This window comes from Cucumis melo, chromosome 2, assembly GCF_025177605.1.
Source record: "Cucumis melo cultivar AY chromosome 2, USDA_Cmelo_AY_1.0, whole genome shotgun sequence".
Taxonomy (NCBI): Eukaryota; Viridiplantae; Streptophyta; class Magnoliopsida; order Cucurbitales; family Cucurbitaceae; genus Cucumis; species Cucumis melo.
Window position 1 is genome coordinate 17,299,039 of NC_066858.1, and position 18,437 is coordinate 17,317,475.

General features: G+C 30.7%; 1 protein-coding gene and 1 long non-coding RNA gene across 7 annotated transcripts; one reads left to right on the forward strand and one right to left on the reverse strand.

Annotated features, from left to right (window-relative positions):
* Positions 1-3,568: 3,568 nt before the first annotated feature.
* On the reverse strand, positions 3,569-7,698 carry LOC103501541 (VIN3-like protein 1). Of its 5 annotated transcripts, XM_008465149.3 has the most exons (5): positions 7,498-7,698; positions 5,749-6,374; positions 5,281-5,591; positions 4,003-5,178; positions 3,569-3,878 (listed from the first exon to the last, which is right to left on the reverse strand). In XM_008465149.3, exons 2-5 carry the CDS (start codon positions 6,204-6,206, stop codon positions 3,865-3,867), a joined length of 1,959 nt encoding a protein of 652 aa, XP_008463371.1. In that variant the 5' UTR covers positions 6,207-6,374; positions 7,498-7,698; the 3' UTR covers positions 3,569-3,864. The 5 variants fall into 5 exon arrangements, with proteins under 5 accessions (XP_008463371.1, XP_008463370.1, XP_008463367.1 ...); XM_008465148.3 differs by having other exon boundaries at positions 3,569-5,175; XM_008465145.3 differs by having other exon boundaries at positions 3,569-5,178; positions 7,498-7,696.
* A 3,761-nt stretch (positions 7,699-11,459) lies between these two features.
* LOC127148048 (uncharacterized) lies at positions 11,460-17,048 on the forward strand. Of its 2 annotated transcripts, none has more exons than XR_007818703.1 (3): positions 11,460-11,609; positions 11,848-11,912; positions 17,018-17,048. It is a non-coding gene; the product is annotated as an uncharacterized LOC127148048 (long non-coding RNA). The 2 variants fall into 2 exon arrangements; XR_007818702.1 differs by lacking the exon at positions 17,018-17,048 and adding an exon at positions 12,631-12,661.
* Positions 17,049-18,437: the final 1,389 nt, after the last annotated feature.

The window sequence follows — 18,437 nt, forward strand, 5'->3', positions numbered from 1 at the left end:
ATGGTTAGGGTGTATGTTAACTTATCCTATTAGAGTCGTACCTGCATAGGTGTCCTTCGGGATCACCACCTTTTTAGGATTGCGTAGTCCGACGGGACTGCCAGTCTGGCATTGGTAGACATGATTCGAGTGGTCCGACGAGATCGCTCGCAGCCCGATTGTCTTAGCGTTCCTCCAGGTACACTACAGACCAGATCGTCCTAGGCGTTCCTTTGGGATCACCGAAGACTAGTTATGTTCCTCCGGGATCACATGTTGCACGTGTTTGGGAACGTGCTAGTTCTTGGGTACCACTTTCAGGACTCTAATAGGAAGTTAACAGCCACCTAGCGGGACTAGTAGTGGGTCCCTTACTGAGTATTTTATACTCACTCTTTCCATTTCTATTTTTCAGGCAGAGCTAGAGGTAAGAGCAAAGTCAAGCTGGCGAGCGACCAGAAGTGACCGTGGCGAGCCATAGGGATCTTTTGCTTTCGCTTTATGTCATAGTTCAAATTTTAATGTTTGCATTTTATTTTATACTTTACTTGGTATTTTTTTTCTCTAAAATTAGGTAGGGTCCGAGTTAGGATTTTATTTTTATGCTCATCTCTAATCACATTTGTTTATGCTTTTAAATGAAACTTTTGAGATTTTGTTTTATTTTTTTATTCAAACTTTACAAATTTTATTTATCTTTTAAATTAGTAATGACTTCAACTTAGTATAAAAAGTTGGGTCGTTACAATTTTATTTTTAACTTATCTTTTTTCTTTTCCTTCTTTTCCCAAATAAACCAATCATATCTTCTCTTACTTTATTTAAAACCCATCAAATTCTCCTTTTACCATCAAATATTCACATCAACTTTTTCTCCAAAAATAAACTACCAATCTTAAATAATTATATTATTTTCATAATACAATTATTTTAACTTTAAACCCAAATAATTATATATTTCTAAATATAAGTATTCAAAATTCTCTAAAAAATAACATATACCCTTAAATAATTAGATTATCCTCATGATATAATTATTTAACTTCACAATTAATTAATTATACAATCAAATATATAATTAATCAAATTTTTACAAACACAACAATAGGATATTTTTCCAAAATATCTAATAAATTCTAATTTTTACAAATTAAATATTTCAACGATTAATAACATCTAAAAATTAAAAAATTAACTTAAGATAATGAGAAATAAATTATTTTAAATTTAGGGTGTTACAAATAATTTGTATAACTAATTTTAAAGGTTTAATCTTGAGAATAAATCATTTGAGGTGTTTCACAATTATATAAAGTGATTTTTTAAACACATTCTGTAGTTTCTTAAACGCTTTCAAAAACTTTATTTTAAATATATTCTTTTTACGGTTTAAATAAAAAAAACTATATAATTAGAGTTTATATAGCTTTCAAAATAATTATTCCTTCACTTGGTTGGATAAGAGATTTTGAGACTAATCACAAATTGTTATATTATTTATTAAATTAATTAATTTTGGAATAGATTAAAAATGGGCATTTGCCCCAAATTAAAATTAAATACGTAAATTGGTAAATTCTAATCATGCTACATGTCTTTATTATCACTGTTTGATCAAATTAATTATTTTGGTCAAATTAAATATTATTTACTTGAACTAGAGTTCAATTGAACTAAAAAAGCTTAATTTAGTTCAATGGCTAAAGTTGACTCAAGTCCATGTGGTTGAGCCCATCGGCCTTGTTCATGAACTAATTAGGCTCAAGCCCATAAAACCTATTAGAGGAAGTTCGCTTCATTTGTGTGGTTGGAAAATTTTTACGCTAGAAGGTCTAGATAGAATTCTTCTAAGAGCTAGAAGACCTCTTTAACTTGGCTATCGGCTCCAATTTCAAAAACATCACGTATTCCGTTTACTCAGATCATGCGTAAGCATCTAACAAAAAGAGAATCAGAGAATCGAATACTAGATATTAAACCAGATCTCATCAAATCAACATAAATACAACATCAATATAAGTTCAACTCCATGAATCAAATTTCTCCAAAAATCTCGTGTAAACAAATTGGCACGCGTTGTGGGACTTCCTTTGACCCTGAAGAAAAAAAGACAAAGACTCTGACAAAGACTTCCTATCATATTCAACTTTAAAAGAAAATAAAATAGTGTTTCTAACTTTTAATTTCAAATTAGAAAAATTAGTTACAGTTTTAGGTAAATTAACACTAAATGGGTGTAATTTAATTATATGAATTAAAGTAGACTTATTGTTTTAATTATTTTCACCTTGATAATTCTTTTTCAAACATTGATGATTAATTTATAATATATAGTTTTTAAAATTTTATATGAATTTTGAATTTCAACTTTATTTTTTTTTATCTAAGTTATTTGATTAAAAATTAAAATCATATAATACATTTATTTAAATGGTTAAAAATTTAACAAAATTAAAACAAAAAAAAGTTAGAATCTAAATTGTACAAATTATAGCTTTTGCACGTTAGTTATATCTTTAAAAGCGGTTCTGTTAGATTAATTACTAATAAGATTTACCAAACATTAAAAGCACTTAAAGATTTTATAAGAATCACTTTCTCCCCTTGCAAAAGAATTCTAAAAAAATGCGACATAATTTGTTACATATTTGAAAGTTAATAATATATTTGATTGATAATTTAGATTTTGTTTTATATTTTAAAAACCTTAATTTTTGTATTTGATAGACAACACAAATTCTATTTTCAAAGATAGTTTTTGGAGTATGTAATGAAAACACTACAAATTTTGAGAACACTATTATGTTTTTATTATATCTTGATTTTAAATTTTAAATTTTAAAATATATAATTACATCAAATAAAAACAGAAAATTATGTACAAACATTGTATGTTAAGTTGTAAACTTAATTTCATTTTTATAAAATTAAAATATGTATTGTCTAATGTATTATAAATTGTATAGTACTGCAAAATAATAACTTTTAACATAAAACATGTTCATAAATAGTTTATTGCCCCCAAATAGCCTATAACTTTAACTAGCTTTATGGTTTATAAATACGATATCAAACACATTTTAAACAATTTTAAACAATTTTTAAATTCAAATTGAAATTTTACTACTATAGAAAACATATTTGAAAGATGAAATACGACTCTATTTTTATTGAAATTCTTTGTTTTCAAATTCTCTAACAAATAGACATAGAGTTTAAATTGTTAGTTACAAAAATTTGATGGCAAAATTATAACAAATTTAAAAGTAAAAAGATAAGATATTTATGGAATCACATAAAATAACTTTTTTAAGGACTGAAGTGATTTCAAAGGTCTTGCTTTTCAAACTAAAATTGGAGCAATAAGATGAGACGCACAGACATTAACATAAAAGTGGCCTAAAGTACATATATATTTGACTACCTTCTAAATTCTTCATTCTCCTTCCTAAGAAACCAACCAAAGAGAAGTTTCACTAATTTACCAGAAAATGTCAAAACGACACTACTAGTAGTTTATCATTGTTGTTCTTATTTTACTATTACCCCTAGCACCTTCAAAAGGCAAGCTGTGAGAAAGAGATAGAAGTTGAATAAAGTAAAAACAGGATTGACATTAAATAATGAAGATCCAAGATTAATTTCAATTACCTTCTTTGTATTGGAAGAAGGCAATGTGAATATGATAAAGCTATTACAAATTATCCTCACCGACACCAAGTACTTGAGCAATAGTTCATACCTCCTACCTACAAGGTTACCGGCCACCACCAATTTGTTACATTCTAAGAAAAATCGAATAATCTGTCTCTTCAATCAGCATCCAATTTCTTTAACCCGGATCACATTGTCCGAAGGTATAAATGAATTAGTTGAAGACAGTGATCAAGTATATATGCCTGTACAAATAATGACAGACCAATTAGAAAGGAGAAGAAGAAGCAGAGAAAGTTGAGATCATAAGTACTGAGTTAAGGGTGATTTTTCTTCATATGAAAATGCTAATCTAATGCCAAAGCTTACTGCAGAACCCATTTCGCGGCTTCTTGCAAGATATTATATCAGAAAAGGAGTCAACTAACTGTCCAGCCAAGCTACTAGGTTCATCAATCAGTGTTTGGATAAAGGTGTTGACTACTCTACGTTCTTGTTCGGTTGATCTCAAGCTAAACCATGTTAGAAGTTTCAATCTAAATTCCTGTTTAATGTAACCTTCACATTCTAGCCACCGAATTATCTTTACACAATACTCGAAGTTTTCATCCAAGAAACAAGAACCATTTGCCACTCGGAGTGGCGATCCGTTTATCAAAGTGCTGTCACAATCATTTGTCTCTTCATTTGTGCTGGTAGCCCTTTTCCTACACAACCCTGTAAGGGAATCAACAGCCGGTACCTCGCCATTTGGCCCACAAGTCCATATCTGCGAATCGCCACTACCGTGTGATCTTGCCAAGCCATTCTTCTCTATATCATGAGAAGCAGCATCTTCATCTGCCTCAACTGCTTGCTGTAGAGTACAACCATTAACTTCATCCCTAGAATACTCGAAAGGAGGAGTTAGTTCTTCATTCAGATCAGGTACAGAAACTACATTTAAATCAAGTCCAGGAGAAACAGGAGGTAGCTGCTCTTCTTCCGGAGTTTCAGGTTTGACCCCGTTCTGCACTCCACAACCATTTGCTACATTAGCACTACAAAGCCTCTCAAGACATCCTTTTCCTTGATCCCTAGCAAGTTGCAAAATCTTTCCAAGATCTCGAACTTGAAATCCTGAAGATGAACAGATAATGAATGAATTATCTGGACCCCTCTTCCTGATACAGCTTTCTTCAATAACAGGACTTTCTTTCCTGTCATTTGAAGGGGCTGGAGAATGGGGGTTGTTAATTATTTCCACACTCTTTGTAAAACACTTGGCCTCGGAGTGACCAATGTCACCATTCTCTGTATATGAAACAATTCTGAATGTGTATTCAGTGCACGGTTGTAAATTGGATATCAAAATCCTTCTCTGAGTTCTAGGAAAGACACATATAGGTTCTTTTGTGTATGCTTCTTCTCTGCTCTTACTATACCAAAGCTTGTAGCCTTTAGTCTCTTTAGATGATGCATTAAAAATTTCAACTAATGTTATCACAATAGAAGAAGATTTGATGCCTTCAAAAAGAAACTTGCAGGCAGCCGGAAGTGAATCTTCTGTCAAAAACGAAAATATGGGGAAGAAAAAAAACAACATAAAACTAATGAGATTTATTTCGAATCATTGGGGGGCAATAAACAAGATGTCATTGAATAAACCTCTGCAATTCAGATTTGGATTGGATACTGTAGCCAGCCATTGATCTGCTTTTTCAATTGCGAGGGAGCAAAGCTTTTGCACATCACCAGCCACAGCAAGCCTACAGACAATACCACGAGCCATCTTGGCGGAAATCCCATTTACTGGACCTACTTCAGTTTCTAGCTTGGCCTTTGCCTCTTGAATAACTTCGTGCAGTTCCTTAAACCTTGAAGTCGTTTCAAGGAGCCTGTAACTTAAATAAATCCTATAACAGAGAATATCGACACGGCGTGCATCTCTTGCTATAACTAGCTGCTTCTTCCAACATCTGCCAGTATAGAATTCACAATTCAATCAGGCCATAGGTAAACTAATATCACTGGAATGAATATAAACCATGTAACAATACCTCTCGGGAGCTTGAGAGTGAAAAATTATGCACAATAAGAGGATCAAAGGAAACAATGGGTGAGAAAATTGCTTACTCTAGTATCCCAGAAACTTTTCCACAAGAAGCACAGCAGTAACTACCATCTAGCTGCATTAGTTGCCCAAGATCAACAACCCCTACCTTCCCACGCTGCAAGGCACACTCAATATGGCATGATAATCCACAGGAATCACCCTGTTCTGATTCTGTAGAGCAAACTAGCCAGAGACTAGGGTCCTTGTTGTCATCAAATAAGTGGCAGATACAGCAAGAGCATCTCCTACAAAATGTATCATCTACTGATAAAACAGCTCTACAAGCAGAATTTTTGCATACCCATGTACTTGAAATTCCAGAATGTAGACATTGCTCAGGAGCTGTAGGCATGCGAATTGGATTTTCTATCTTCCTGTGTTGCTTTCTACTAGCAGACCGATTATTTAAACTGGACGAAGTTTTCTTCATCTCTTGTTTCTTAATCATTCTACTGCTTGCCTTTGGAAATTCAGACATTTAACTCCTAGAATGATTAAGTCCCCCTTCTCCTTGTCAAAACATGATTGGAATGCTCAAAAAATTCATCATTCCAACCATGATTTCAGAAACCTAATAAAAAAGTTCTTGGCCTACTTGTGCATCACCTAGAAGCTCATTTTCTCTCCAGGGCTATGCAAGCCAAAACTGGCAAGAAAAAGATGATAAACTAGTTATTCCTGGGAATAAAACAACATGACTTAAAATATTTTAAATGACGTAATATACCAACTATTAAGTCCTATTCATGGTCATATTAGTGTAAGCTGCACTGATAAAAGACGCACAATGCACAATAACAAAATAATTCATTGTCTTCTTACCAAATCTGTAAGGCAAAAAGTTCCTTTCCTTAGTGCCATCCAGTGAAAAGGGAATTGAGGGAATACAAAGCAACCAATCAACATTTAATACTAACAGCCTAATATACGTCAAAACATGCTATAATTTTCTGAGCAAGAAGCTAACGTATGCCGGTCCCAAATCAGAGCAACAAATTTTCCTATTTTGCTGTCCAGCCTCGGGAACATGCAACTAAACCCCAGAGATCTTCATCATGACAATGAAAAGAAAGCTGATCTTCAAAGTCTTAAGAACAAAAAGAATCAGCACAAAGACATTCTCTCTATGCATATGCAGGAGAAACATCTTCAAGACTCCATCTTTTCTTCAAAACTTTCCTTACCCCCTAAATGTAGCTTACAATTTTCCCGAAATTGATAGAAAAACACAAAAAAATATTGATTCAGTCAAATTCGCAGAACAAAACTAAGAAGAAACAAAAAGCTTTACCACACAAAAAAAGAATCTATTTTCCATCATTTCTCTCCAGAAAACTACTGTTGAATTACCATGACAATTGAGACATTACCTTCATCAAACAATCCCCCCTCCACCACCACTTTAATGATATGACAACAATGAATAAAAAACACACGAGAAGCCACAAACAAAAAATAAAATAAAATAACACATCTGAAATTTTCACAAACACATTATGCGAATCTAGAAACAAACCAATAAAAACCCAACAACAAAGACAATAATTATAGAGAATTAAACAGAAAAAAAAATTACAAGAATAATATTAACGTTACGAAATACTAAAGCAACAGAGATGAAAAAAAAAAAAAAAAACAAAAAAGAAGTAGAACAAAACCGCGAAAGAAAGAAGCTGGAAAAACAACGGATCTAGCAGAGAAGAAACAGCCCCCAAAGAGAATCATTTGAAAGAAACGATGAAAACAAAAGAGAAATATTCGGAACGTACCGAAGAAGAATAAGGACGAATCTAGGGCTTGGATGCGCCGAAACCGAATAAATTGTTATTAGCAGACCATGAAACTAGAGAGAGAAAGAAGAAGAAGAAGAAGAAGAGGAGGAGGAGGAGGAGGGAGAGAGTCTTCGAAGGTGTTAGTTGGCTGAGAGAGAGAGAGAGAGAGAGAGAGAGAGAGAGAGAGAGGAGATTGTAGGAAATGTTCACGTTATGGAGAGAGAGTGAAGAAGACGTAGAAGAAAAGCGCGTGAGAAAAGGGGGTTCAGTTGGGAATACATTTCCGGTTAGGAGAGAGCACATCAAACATTACAAGCCATTGCGTTGAATTACAATTGGGTCACTCATATCCATTCGCAGTTTTTAGCGCGTGACTTTCCCACTACCTTATTATTATTATTATTATTATTATTATAATCTATTTTAATTATATTTTCGCTTTTATCAAGTTTGTTGGAAACCCAACGTGAAAGACAAAATACAAGTCTCATTATCAACATCACCCTTTGCCCATCAATTTCTGACCCTTTGATTCCATGACTTTCAAATACTTTTACTTCTTCTTCTTCTTCTTCTTCTTCTTCTTATTATTATTATTCTAAATTCCTAATCGTCAATGTACTTCAATCACCTCCACTTAATTATAAAACAAAAACAAAAACAAAAAAAAAAAAAAGAAGAAGGAAAGACTTGTTTGAGGTGTAATTGGTTAATATAGATGTGAAGTTAAGAAAATGAGTGGGCGGATAAAGTGGAAGAATAAAAATGGAGTCAATCAACAATTGCCACTAAAACGAGTAGTTGTTAGAATGCAACTATTTTTGCCGCTTTTCTAATACTAATAATTTGACCAAATGAAATGAATCCGTTTTATGCTTATGTCCTCAATTTCTATTTTGTTCCATTCCTACTTAATTACCGTTAGGTGCAACATTGGTGAATCTGGTGCACTCTATTTATACTTCTAAATTCTAGTATTCATCCTCTTTCAAATTATGCACCCCAAATTTATTTTATTTGGAAAAAAAAAATAATAATAGAGAATATATAGACGCAGCAAGTTAATACTTCTGAGAGCTTCATATGTATTCGAAATTCGATATTTTTCTTGTTTATAATCATTTTAAAAAGGATCTTTAATCAATTTTTAATTATTAAAAACATATTTTTTTTTTAGTATCACTCACTCCCAAACATGTTTTAAGTCAACTTAGTCAATAGGATTGTTCGACCAAAGGATCATTTCTTTAGGTTTTCACATCATCCTAGGATCATTGTTAAATTTCGTTGGGTTTGGACATGTGTAGAGCTTTTTATATATCAGACGAGCGTTTGGTATGGACATGAGACTTACGCTTTTTAGAGCCTTTTGAATGGTACTTAATTATAGTTTGGATTTTGTACACAACAGTACCACTTTTGTTATTACTTTATTCTTTATATTAATTACGTTCTTTCATCTGAAATTGCTCACATAGCCATGCAAGAGGAAGAACTGAAACATCTTAAAATTTTATTTTAAAATTGTTGGGTTTTGTATATATATAACTTTTCCAAAGATGAGAACGACTAAAGTAAAAGAAAGGTTAGAAACGAATAGATAATACTTGATAGTAGTGGTTTTTTTTGTTACTAATAAAGAGAGTAGTTTTTCATTTTCTCTATCTCTCACCTTATTTATTAAGAAGCTGTATGTGATAAAGTTTTTGCTATTTTTAATTTGATTATAAGAAAATAGTTGGAAACCATTTGAAAATTATTAAATTTAGTTCTTTTGGTTTTCAAACCACCATCACTATAACAACAGGTTTTTACTTATTTCATTATTAATTTTGCGTGTTTAAATGAATAAATTGTTTTTTAAAATTATTCTCAAACAAATCCTAATTTTGTTTAAGTTGTTCAGATAAAAATAACTATCAATCACTGATATGTAGTATAAAATATATTGTTTCAAATGGAATTCTTTGAATATGTTATTTGGTGCTTCGAATATCTAGTCAAGTGTAATCATGAGCCGATGTGCTCGAGTAGGGGCTTGAGGGCAACACCTTATAACCTTAAGTTGTATAATACTTATGTTATTTTTCGATATTAACTCTAGAGGTTAGAGAGATGTTGCTATATATATATATATATATATATATATATATATATATATTGTAACGCCCCAAAAATTTAGATAATTTTGGAGTCAGTTATCTTAATTTTGTTTATCTAGATTTAATTTATTGGGCGTTATTTTGAATCCATTTAATGAGAATTATTTGATTTAAGTGGGAATTAAAATTAATTAAATATTTCTTGGATGAATATTTAATTAATTAGAGGTTTTGACACGTGGTGTTTGTTGAGTTTTTATTAAATGGTAGGTTAAGAGGATTAAGTAAAGTTGTGGATTTTAGTGTTGTTGAAGTTGAATTTAATTAAATAATTATGGACGTTATTTAATTAAACCGTAGGGTGGAAAGTTTGTTGGAGATTTGATAATTATATGTATACGTGGAAATATATATATAATTATTATGTTAAAGGAAAAGATAATTATATTTGTTGAAATATAATTATTTAAGGAAAAGATAGTTGTATTTTGGAGAAAGGATATTTATTAAAGGAGAAAAAGTAAAATAATTATATTTTGGAAAAATATAATTATTTGTAAAAGGATAATTAATTACTTTGGAGAAGATAAATAATAATTAATTATTGTGGAAGATAATTAATTATTTTGGAGAAAGATAAATAATAATTAATTATTGTAGAAGATATTAATTATTTTGGAGGAAGATAAATAATAATTAATTATTGTGGGAAATAATTAATTATTCTGTAGAAAGATAAATCTTGATTATGGAGTGGAGTTGCTATGGTTGGGTTAAGATAATTCATGTTGAAAGTTATATACATATAATTATTATGTTAAAGGAAAAGATATTTATATTTGTTAAAATATAACTATTTAAGGAAAAGGTAATTGTATTTTGGAGAAAAGATATTTGGTAAGGGAGAAAAAGTAAAATAATTATATTTTGGGAAAGTATAATTATTTGTAAAAGGATAATTATTTTGGAGAAAGATAAATAATAATTAATTATTGTGGAAGATAATTAATAATTATTTTGGAGAAAGATAAATAATAATTAATTATTGTGGAAGATAATTAATAATTATTTTTGGAGAAAGATAAATAATAATTAATTATTGTGGAAGATAATTAATTATTTTTGGAGAAGATAAATAATAATTAATTATTGTGGAAAATAATTAATTATTTTGGAAGAAAGGTAAATAATAATTAATTATTGTTGATGATAATTAATTATTCTGTAGAAAGATAAATATTGTTTATGGAGTGAAGTTGTTATGGTTGAGTTAAGATAATTCATGTTGGAAGTTATAAGTGATTTATTAGAAAAGATTTGATTGATTAAATTAATTGAGGACTTAAGTTAATTTGAGATTTTGGAGGGAAAAGTTAGTTTTGGTGGAATTGTAATTAATTGAGTATATATATATGGATATATATATTTAATTAATAATTTGGAAAAGTGTAGTTAATTATATTATGGAATATAATTATATTTATTTGGAAAAGAAAATAATTCATGAAGAGAGAGATGATTGATTTTGATTGGACGAAAAAGATATATATTTATAAGAGAGAATAATGGTTTAAATAAATATATATTTATTGTAGATTTTGGTGAGAGAAAAATAATGATAATAAAGAAGTATTATTATTATTACTAATGGTTATAAATGCCTAAGATTAATGCATTGATTTAGGAAAGATAATGGGAATAAAGATATATGTATATTTTTTTGGTATTATATATATATATATATATCCTAAAAGGAAAAGGAAAAGGAAATAATAATAATAATTATTATTATTGTTATTATTTGGGTCTATAAATAGCATTGTAATGCTTAAGATGGAAATAAATGAAAAAGAAAAAGGTTCTTTATCTTCTTCTCTAAGATAACCCTCTGCTGTCGCCGCCTCAGTTGAAGTTAAGATTGGTCTCTTTGGAAGCTTGAGGATTTAAAGTGATGAATTTTTTCATCAAGGATAAGAGGATTTTTCAACCTCCATTTGAGTAACCTTGGTAAGCCAATGAAATTAAATTAATATTTTATTAATTTAATTTTAGATCTATTTGGGGGTTTCTTTAAAGGTTCAATTGGCTAAACTTTTTAAGATCTAAATCTTGGATTTTTCCCAATCAAGGTTGAATTGGTTTCAACCCCAATTTTTAGAAAGTTAATTAATTTGGGAGAATTTTTGGATGTTAGCCAATTGCTAATTTCATTAATTAAAATACTAAGTTTTCCTTTTATGATTAGGATCAAGTTAATTGGAGAATTTTACTGTCAACTAGGGAGTACCTTTGTTTGGCTAAAATCTCCAGGTAAGAGATTCTCCTACTAGACCTTCGAACTGAATTCAAGAGACCGCATGTAATTATGATTATGCATTGATGGTAGCTAAAATGCATAATTTGATGATAATGATTATACTGAGATTATGATGATAGTTGATGTTGATGATGATGACTGAGATTATTATGTTGATGATTGATGATGATGACCGATGTTATGTTAATGACCGGTAGTATGCTGTTGATGACTGTTGATGATTGTTAATGCATGATATATTAATCACATGATTAAGGACGTTAAGATTAATACTCATGCCATGTTATGATGTTATGTTATGCTACATGCTATGGATAGGGTGTTCTGTTAACTTTGTCTATTAGAGTCGTACCTGCATGGGTGTCCTTCGGGATCACCACCTATTTAGGACTGTGTGGTTCGACGGGACGCCAGTCTAGCATGGATATAGATATGATTCGAGTGATTCGACGGGGTCCTCGCATCCCGATTGTCTTAGTGTTACCCTCGGGTTCACTACAGACCAGCATGTCCTAGGTGCTCCCTCGGGACACCGAAGACCAGATTTTCGTTCCTACGGGAGCGCATGTTGCACGTGTTCGGGAACGTGCCAGAGATTGGGTACCATTTTCAGGACTCTAATGGGAAGTTAACAGACACCTAGCGGGACTAGTAGTAGGTCCCTTACTGAGTATATGTTTATACTCACTCTTTCTATGTTTAACATTTCAGGCGAAGGTAAAGGTAGAGGAAAGCTGGCGAGCGACAAAGAAGGATCCGTGACATGCCATATAGGGACTCAGTTTTGCTTCCGCGTTTATGTTTCAGTGTTTTAATATTCCGTTTTTAATGAAAAATTTATTCTTCCCTCGTTCCAAAAAGTGTCCTTGTCATCGTTTCTTTTTAGTAACGACCTCAGCTTAGTATAAAGAGTTGGGTCGTTACAGTTGGTATCAGAGCGTCAGCTTTTAGGTTCTGTAGACTAACTTACGATGTGAGTCTCTGATTTTGTCTCTATATATGGCTATTACGGTCCTTCGTCACTCGCCAGGTATGTATTTTATGATACATGATTATGAATATGCACGTGACCTTGCCTGTATTAAACTAGAACTGCATGAATGTTATGATTTAATGGTGATGGCTTTGGTGGTAAAGTTTTAAGAAAAATGTTGGCACGTAAAGATGCTCAAAGGGGTGATTGAGTAGGCAAAAGAGTTGGACGTGTTCAGCGTGATGAACTGTTTTGTGACTGGATATCTAAGAAATAAGTTATGTTGGTGGTTTTAAAGGGAACTAAAGGCATGGTTAAGTTCAAGTATATCAAGCACATTTGATTGTGTTTAGAATGGAGTTGCTGGAGAAGGAACAAAGCAAACTTTAGTGCATAGTTATTTTGGTGAGACTTCAAGAAACTGTTTTTGAGTTTACCATGAAGGATAAGTTACAGCTAGTTCAAAGTACAAGTGATGAAATAACGAACTCCTTTAGAATAACTAGCTAAGTTGATGTCATTAAAGAAAGCCAATAGTTGGACAAAAGTTTGAACTTTATCAAACAAGAAAAGAGAAATTAGTGAGTTCTAAAGATTGCTAAATGGTGGAGAATGCCTTACTAAGGGTGGAAGTCCGAAGTTGGAAAATAGAATGTAGTTTTTGAAGAGTTATGAATTAAGTTTCACTTAGATAAGTGTAAAGGAAAGAAAAGTGTTTGAGAAAAGTAATATTTTGTCAAGAGAAGCGAAGCTTTGCGCAACATGAGAGTTGCACTTAGGAAAATTTTATGGCAGAGTTACCAAGTTGAGAAGGCTACTTAGGAACAAGAGTATGACAAGGGAGCTCGATACTCGAAATTGTTCAAGGACTAAAACTTTCGAGGACGAAAGTTTCTTAGCGAGGGAAGATTGTAACACCCAATAAATTTAAGGAACTTATTATGGGTATTACATTAAGTGGACTTCAAAGTTAAGGAATATATTCGGTTGTTTTGTGTTGGATTAATTAAATATATATACATGGGTGTGTATATTTAATTAAAGATTTTGGAATTCGGTAGAATTTGTTATTAATTAAGACGTGAGAGCCAAGTATCCCAAGTTGTTCAAAGATTAGAACTTTCGAGGACGAAAGTTGTTAAAGGAGGGAAGATTGTAACGCCCCAAAAATTTAGATAATTTTGGAGTCAGTTATCTTAATTTTGTTTATCTAGATTTAATTTATTGGGCGTTATTTTGAATCCATTTAATGAGAATTATTTGATTTAAGTGGGAATTAAAATTAATTAAATATTTCTTGGATGAATATTTAATTAATTAGAGGTTTTGACACGTGGTGTTTGTTGAGTTTTTATTAAATGGTAGGTTAAGAGGATTAAGTAAAGTTGTGGATTTTAGTGTTGTTGAAGTTGAATTTAATTAAATAATTATGGACGTTATTTAATTAAACCGTAGGGTGGAAAGTTTGTTGGAGATTTGATAATTATATGTATACGTGGAAATATATATATAATTATTATGTTAAAGGAAAAGATAATTATATTTGTTGAAATATAATTATTTAAGGAAAAGATAGTTGTATTTTGGAGAAAGGATATTTATTAAAGGAGAAAAAGTAAAATAATTATATTTTGGAAAAATATAATTATTTGTAAAAGGATAATTAATTACTTTGGAGAAGATAAATAATAATTAATTATTGTGGAAGATAATTAATTATTTTGGAGAAAGATAAATAATAATTAATTATTGTAGAAGATAATTAATTATTTTGGAGGAAGATAAATAATAATTAATTATTGTGAGAAATAATTAATTATTCTGTAGAAAGATAAATCTTGATTATGGAGTGGAGTTGCTATGGTTGGGTTAAGATAATTCATGTTGAAAGTTATATACATATAATTATTATGTTAAAGGAAAAGATATTTATATTTGTTAAAATATAACTATTTAAGGAAAAGGTAATTGTATTTTGGAGAAAAGATATTTGGTAAGGGAGAAAAAGTAAAATAATTATATTTTGGGAAAGTATAATTATTTGTAAAAGGATAATTATTTTGGAGAAAGATAAATAATAATTAATTATTGTGGAAGATAATTAATAATTATTTTGGAGAAAGATAAATAATAATTAATTATTGTGGAAGATAATTAATAATTATTTTTGGAGAAAGATAAATAATAATTAATTATTGTGAAAGATAATTAATTATTTTTGGAGAAGATAAATAATAATTAATTATTGTGGAAGATAATTAATTATTTTGGAAGAAAGGTAAATAATAATTAATTATTGTGGATGATAATTAATTATTCTGTAGAAAGATAAATATTGTTTATGGAGTGAAGTTGTTATGGTTGAGTTAAGATAATTCATGTTGGAAGTTATAAGTGATTTATTAGAAAAGATTTGATTGATTAAATTAATTGAGGACTTAAGTTAATTTGAGATTTTGGAGGGAAAAGTTAGTTTTGGTGGAATTGTAATTAATTGAGTATATATATATGGATATATATATTTAATTAATAATTTGGAAAAGTGTAGTTAATTATATTATGGAATATAATTATATTTATTTGGAAAAGAAAATAATTCATGAAGAGAGAGATGATTGATTTTGATTGGACGAAAAAGATATATATTTATAAGAGAGAATAATGGTTTAAATAAATATATATTTATTGTAGATTTTGGTGAGAGAAAAATAATGATAATAAAAAAGTATTATTATTATTACTAATGGTTATAAATGCCTAAGATTAAGGCATTGATTTAGGAAAGATAATGGGAATAAAGATATATGTATATTTTTTTGGTATTATATATATATATATATCCTAAAAGGAAAAGGAAAAGGAAATAATAATAATAATAATTATTATTATTGTTATTATTTGGGTCTATAAATAGCATTGTAATGCTTAAGATGGAAATAAATGAAAAAGAAAAAGGTTCTTTATCTTCTTCTCTAAGATAACCCTCTGCTGTCGCCGCCTCAGTTGAAGTTAAGATTGGTCTCTTTGGAAGCTTGAGGATTTAAAGTGATGAATTTTTTCATCAAGGATAAGAGGATTTTTCAACCTCCATTTGAGTAACCTTGGTAAGCCAATAAAATTAAATTAATATTTTATTAATTTAATTTTAGATCTATTTGGGGGTTTCTTTAAAGGTTCAATTGGCTAAACTTTTTAAGATCTAAATCTTGGATTTTTCCCAATCAAGGTTGAATTGGTTTCAACCCCAATTTTTAGAAAGTTAATTAATTTGGGAGAATTTTTGGATGTTAGCCAATTGCTAATTTCATTAATTAAAATACTAAGTTTTCCTTTTATGATTAGGATCAAGTTAATTGGAGAATTTTATTGTCAACTAGGGAGTACCTTTGTTTGGCTAAAATCTCCAGGTAAGAGATTCTCCTACTAGACCTTCAAACTGAATTCAAGAGACCGCATGTAATTATGATTATGCATTGATGGTAGCTAAAATGCATAATTTGATGATAATGATTATACTGAGATTATGATGATAGTTGATGTTGATGATGATGACTGAGATTATTATGTTGATGATTGATGATGATGACCGATGTTATGTTAATGACCGGTAGTATGCTGTTGATGACTGTTGATGATTGTTAATGCATGATATATTAATCACATGATTAAGGACGTTAAGATTAATACTCATGCCATGTTATGATGTTATGTTATGCTACATGCTATGGATAGGGTGTTCTGTTAACTTTGTCTATTAGAGTCGTACCTGCATGGGTGTCCTTCGGGATCACCACCTATTTAGGACTGTGTGGTTCGACGGGACGCCAGTCTAGCATGGATATAGATATGATTCGAGTGATTCGACGGGGTCCTCGCATCCCGATTGTCTTAGTGTTACCCTCGGGTTCACTACAGACCAGCATGTCCTAGGTGCTCCCTCGGGACACCGAAGACCAGATTTTCGTTCCTACGGGAGCGCATGTTGCACGTGTTCGGGAACGTGCCAGAGATTGGGTACCATTTTCAGGACTCTAATGGGAAGTTAACAGACACCTAGCGGGACTAGTAGTAGGTCCCTTACTGAGTATATGTTTATACTCACTCTTTCTATGTTTAACATTTCAGGCGAAGGTAAAGGTAGAGGAAAGCTGGCGAGCGACAAAGAAGGATCCGTGACATGCCATATAGGGACTCAGTTTTGCTTCCGCGTTTATGTTTCAGTGTTTTAATATTCCGTTTTTAATGAAAAATTTATTCTTCCCTCGTTCCAAAAAGTGTCCTTGTCATCGTTTCTTTTTAGTAACGACCTCAGCTTAGTATAAAGAGTTGGGTCGTTACATATATATATATATATATATATATATATATATATATATATATATATATATATATATATATATATAAATCTTATAACCTTATTAAAGCCTTCGCAATATGTATTATTTGATGTGTCTCTCTAAACTCTACTCATGAACATAACCTACATATTGTCTATTTCAATCTTATCCATTTCCACTTTTCTAGCCTTCTTTATATTTGTTGATTTTCCTAAGAGATTGGTATCCAATCATCCTCTGAAGTAGGCATGCTAGTAAAAATCTTCACGTGTTAAAAAATCAGAGGCATGCGGCTCATCAAAAAGATGTAGCTAGCCACGATTATATCTATCCATCGTTGAGCCTTTAGAAGGATAGTCTAATTCAAATAAATGACTATTCAAAGAGAGGAGGATTGTTAAAGCATAATCAAATTCTCACACTAACTACATAATAGAATGATCGTAAGCTTGTAAAGGATAACGACTATCTTCAATGATATGAAACATTTTGGATGAAAAAAAAAAAAGAAAACAAAAAGTTTCATTGGCTCTAACCAAAATTTAAAGAAGAAATGAATATAACCCCTAAACTTGCAATTAATGGCGTATAAAATTGATTGGTGTGTGTGTGTGTGTGTGTTTTCTCATGATAATAGACAAAAAAGAAGGTGAAGAGTAGTTGAAAAAGGAAAGAAAGTTGAAGTGGAAAACAAATGAGAAAAAGGTGGGTGGGGGGGGGGGGGATGATTGATTGATGAAACTCGTGAAGAATAGAGAAGAAGGCAAATGTGAAAATTATGTTATCATTTTTCGGTGATATTTAAAAACAAAGGAATAGAAGAGTGAGATGTAATTATGGGTTTGTTTTTGGGAAACGATCCTAAAATATTTTAATAATTAAAGGGAGGAATTGATTGGGTAATGACAATGAACAACAAAAACAAAAGACAGAGAAAAAGAGCGCATGCGATAGGGAGCAGAGAGGGCCAATGGTATTAGAGGGAACTTTGATTTTAGGGTTTATGCCTAAATTATGGTTGTGGTTTTTGGGAAATGAAAATGTGGAGGAAATTATACCACAATTCTTCATTATTCTTCTTTTTCCCTATTTCTTTTACAAAACAAAACTTTCTAATTATGTAATCATATTACTCATCTCCATTCCACACATCTTTGGACAATGACTAAGTTATTGCTACACATATATTCTCTTTTTTTTTTTTTTAA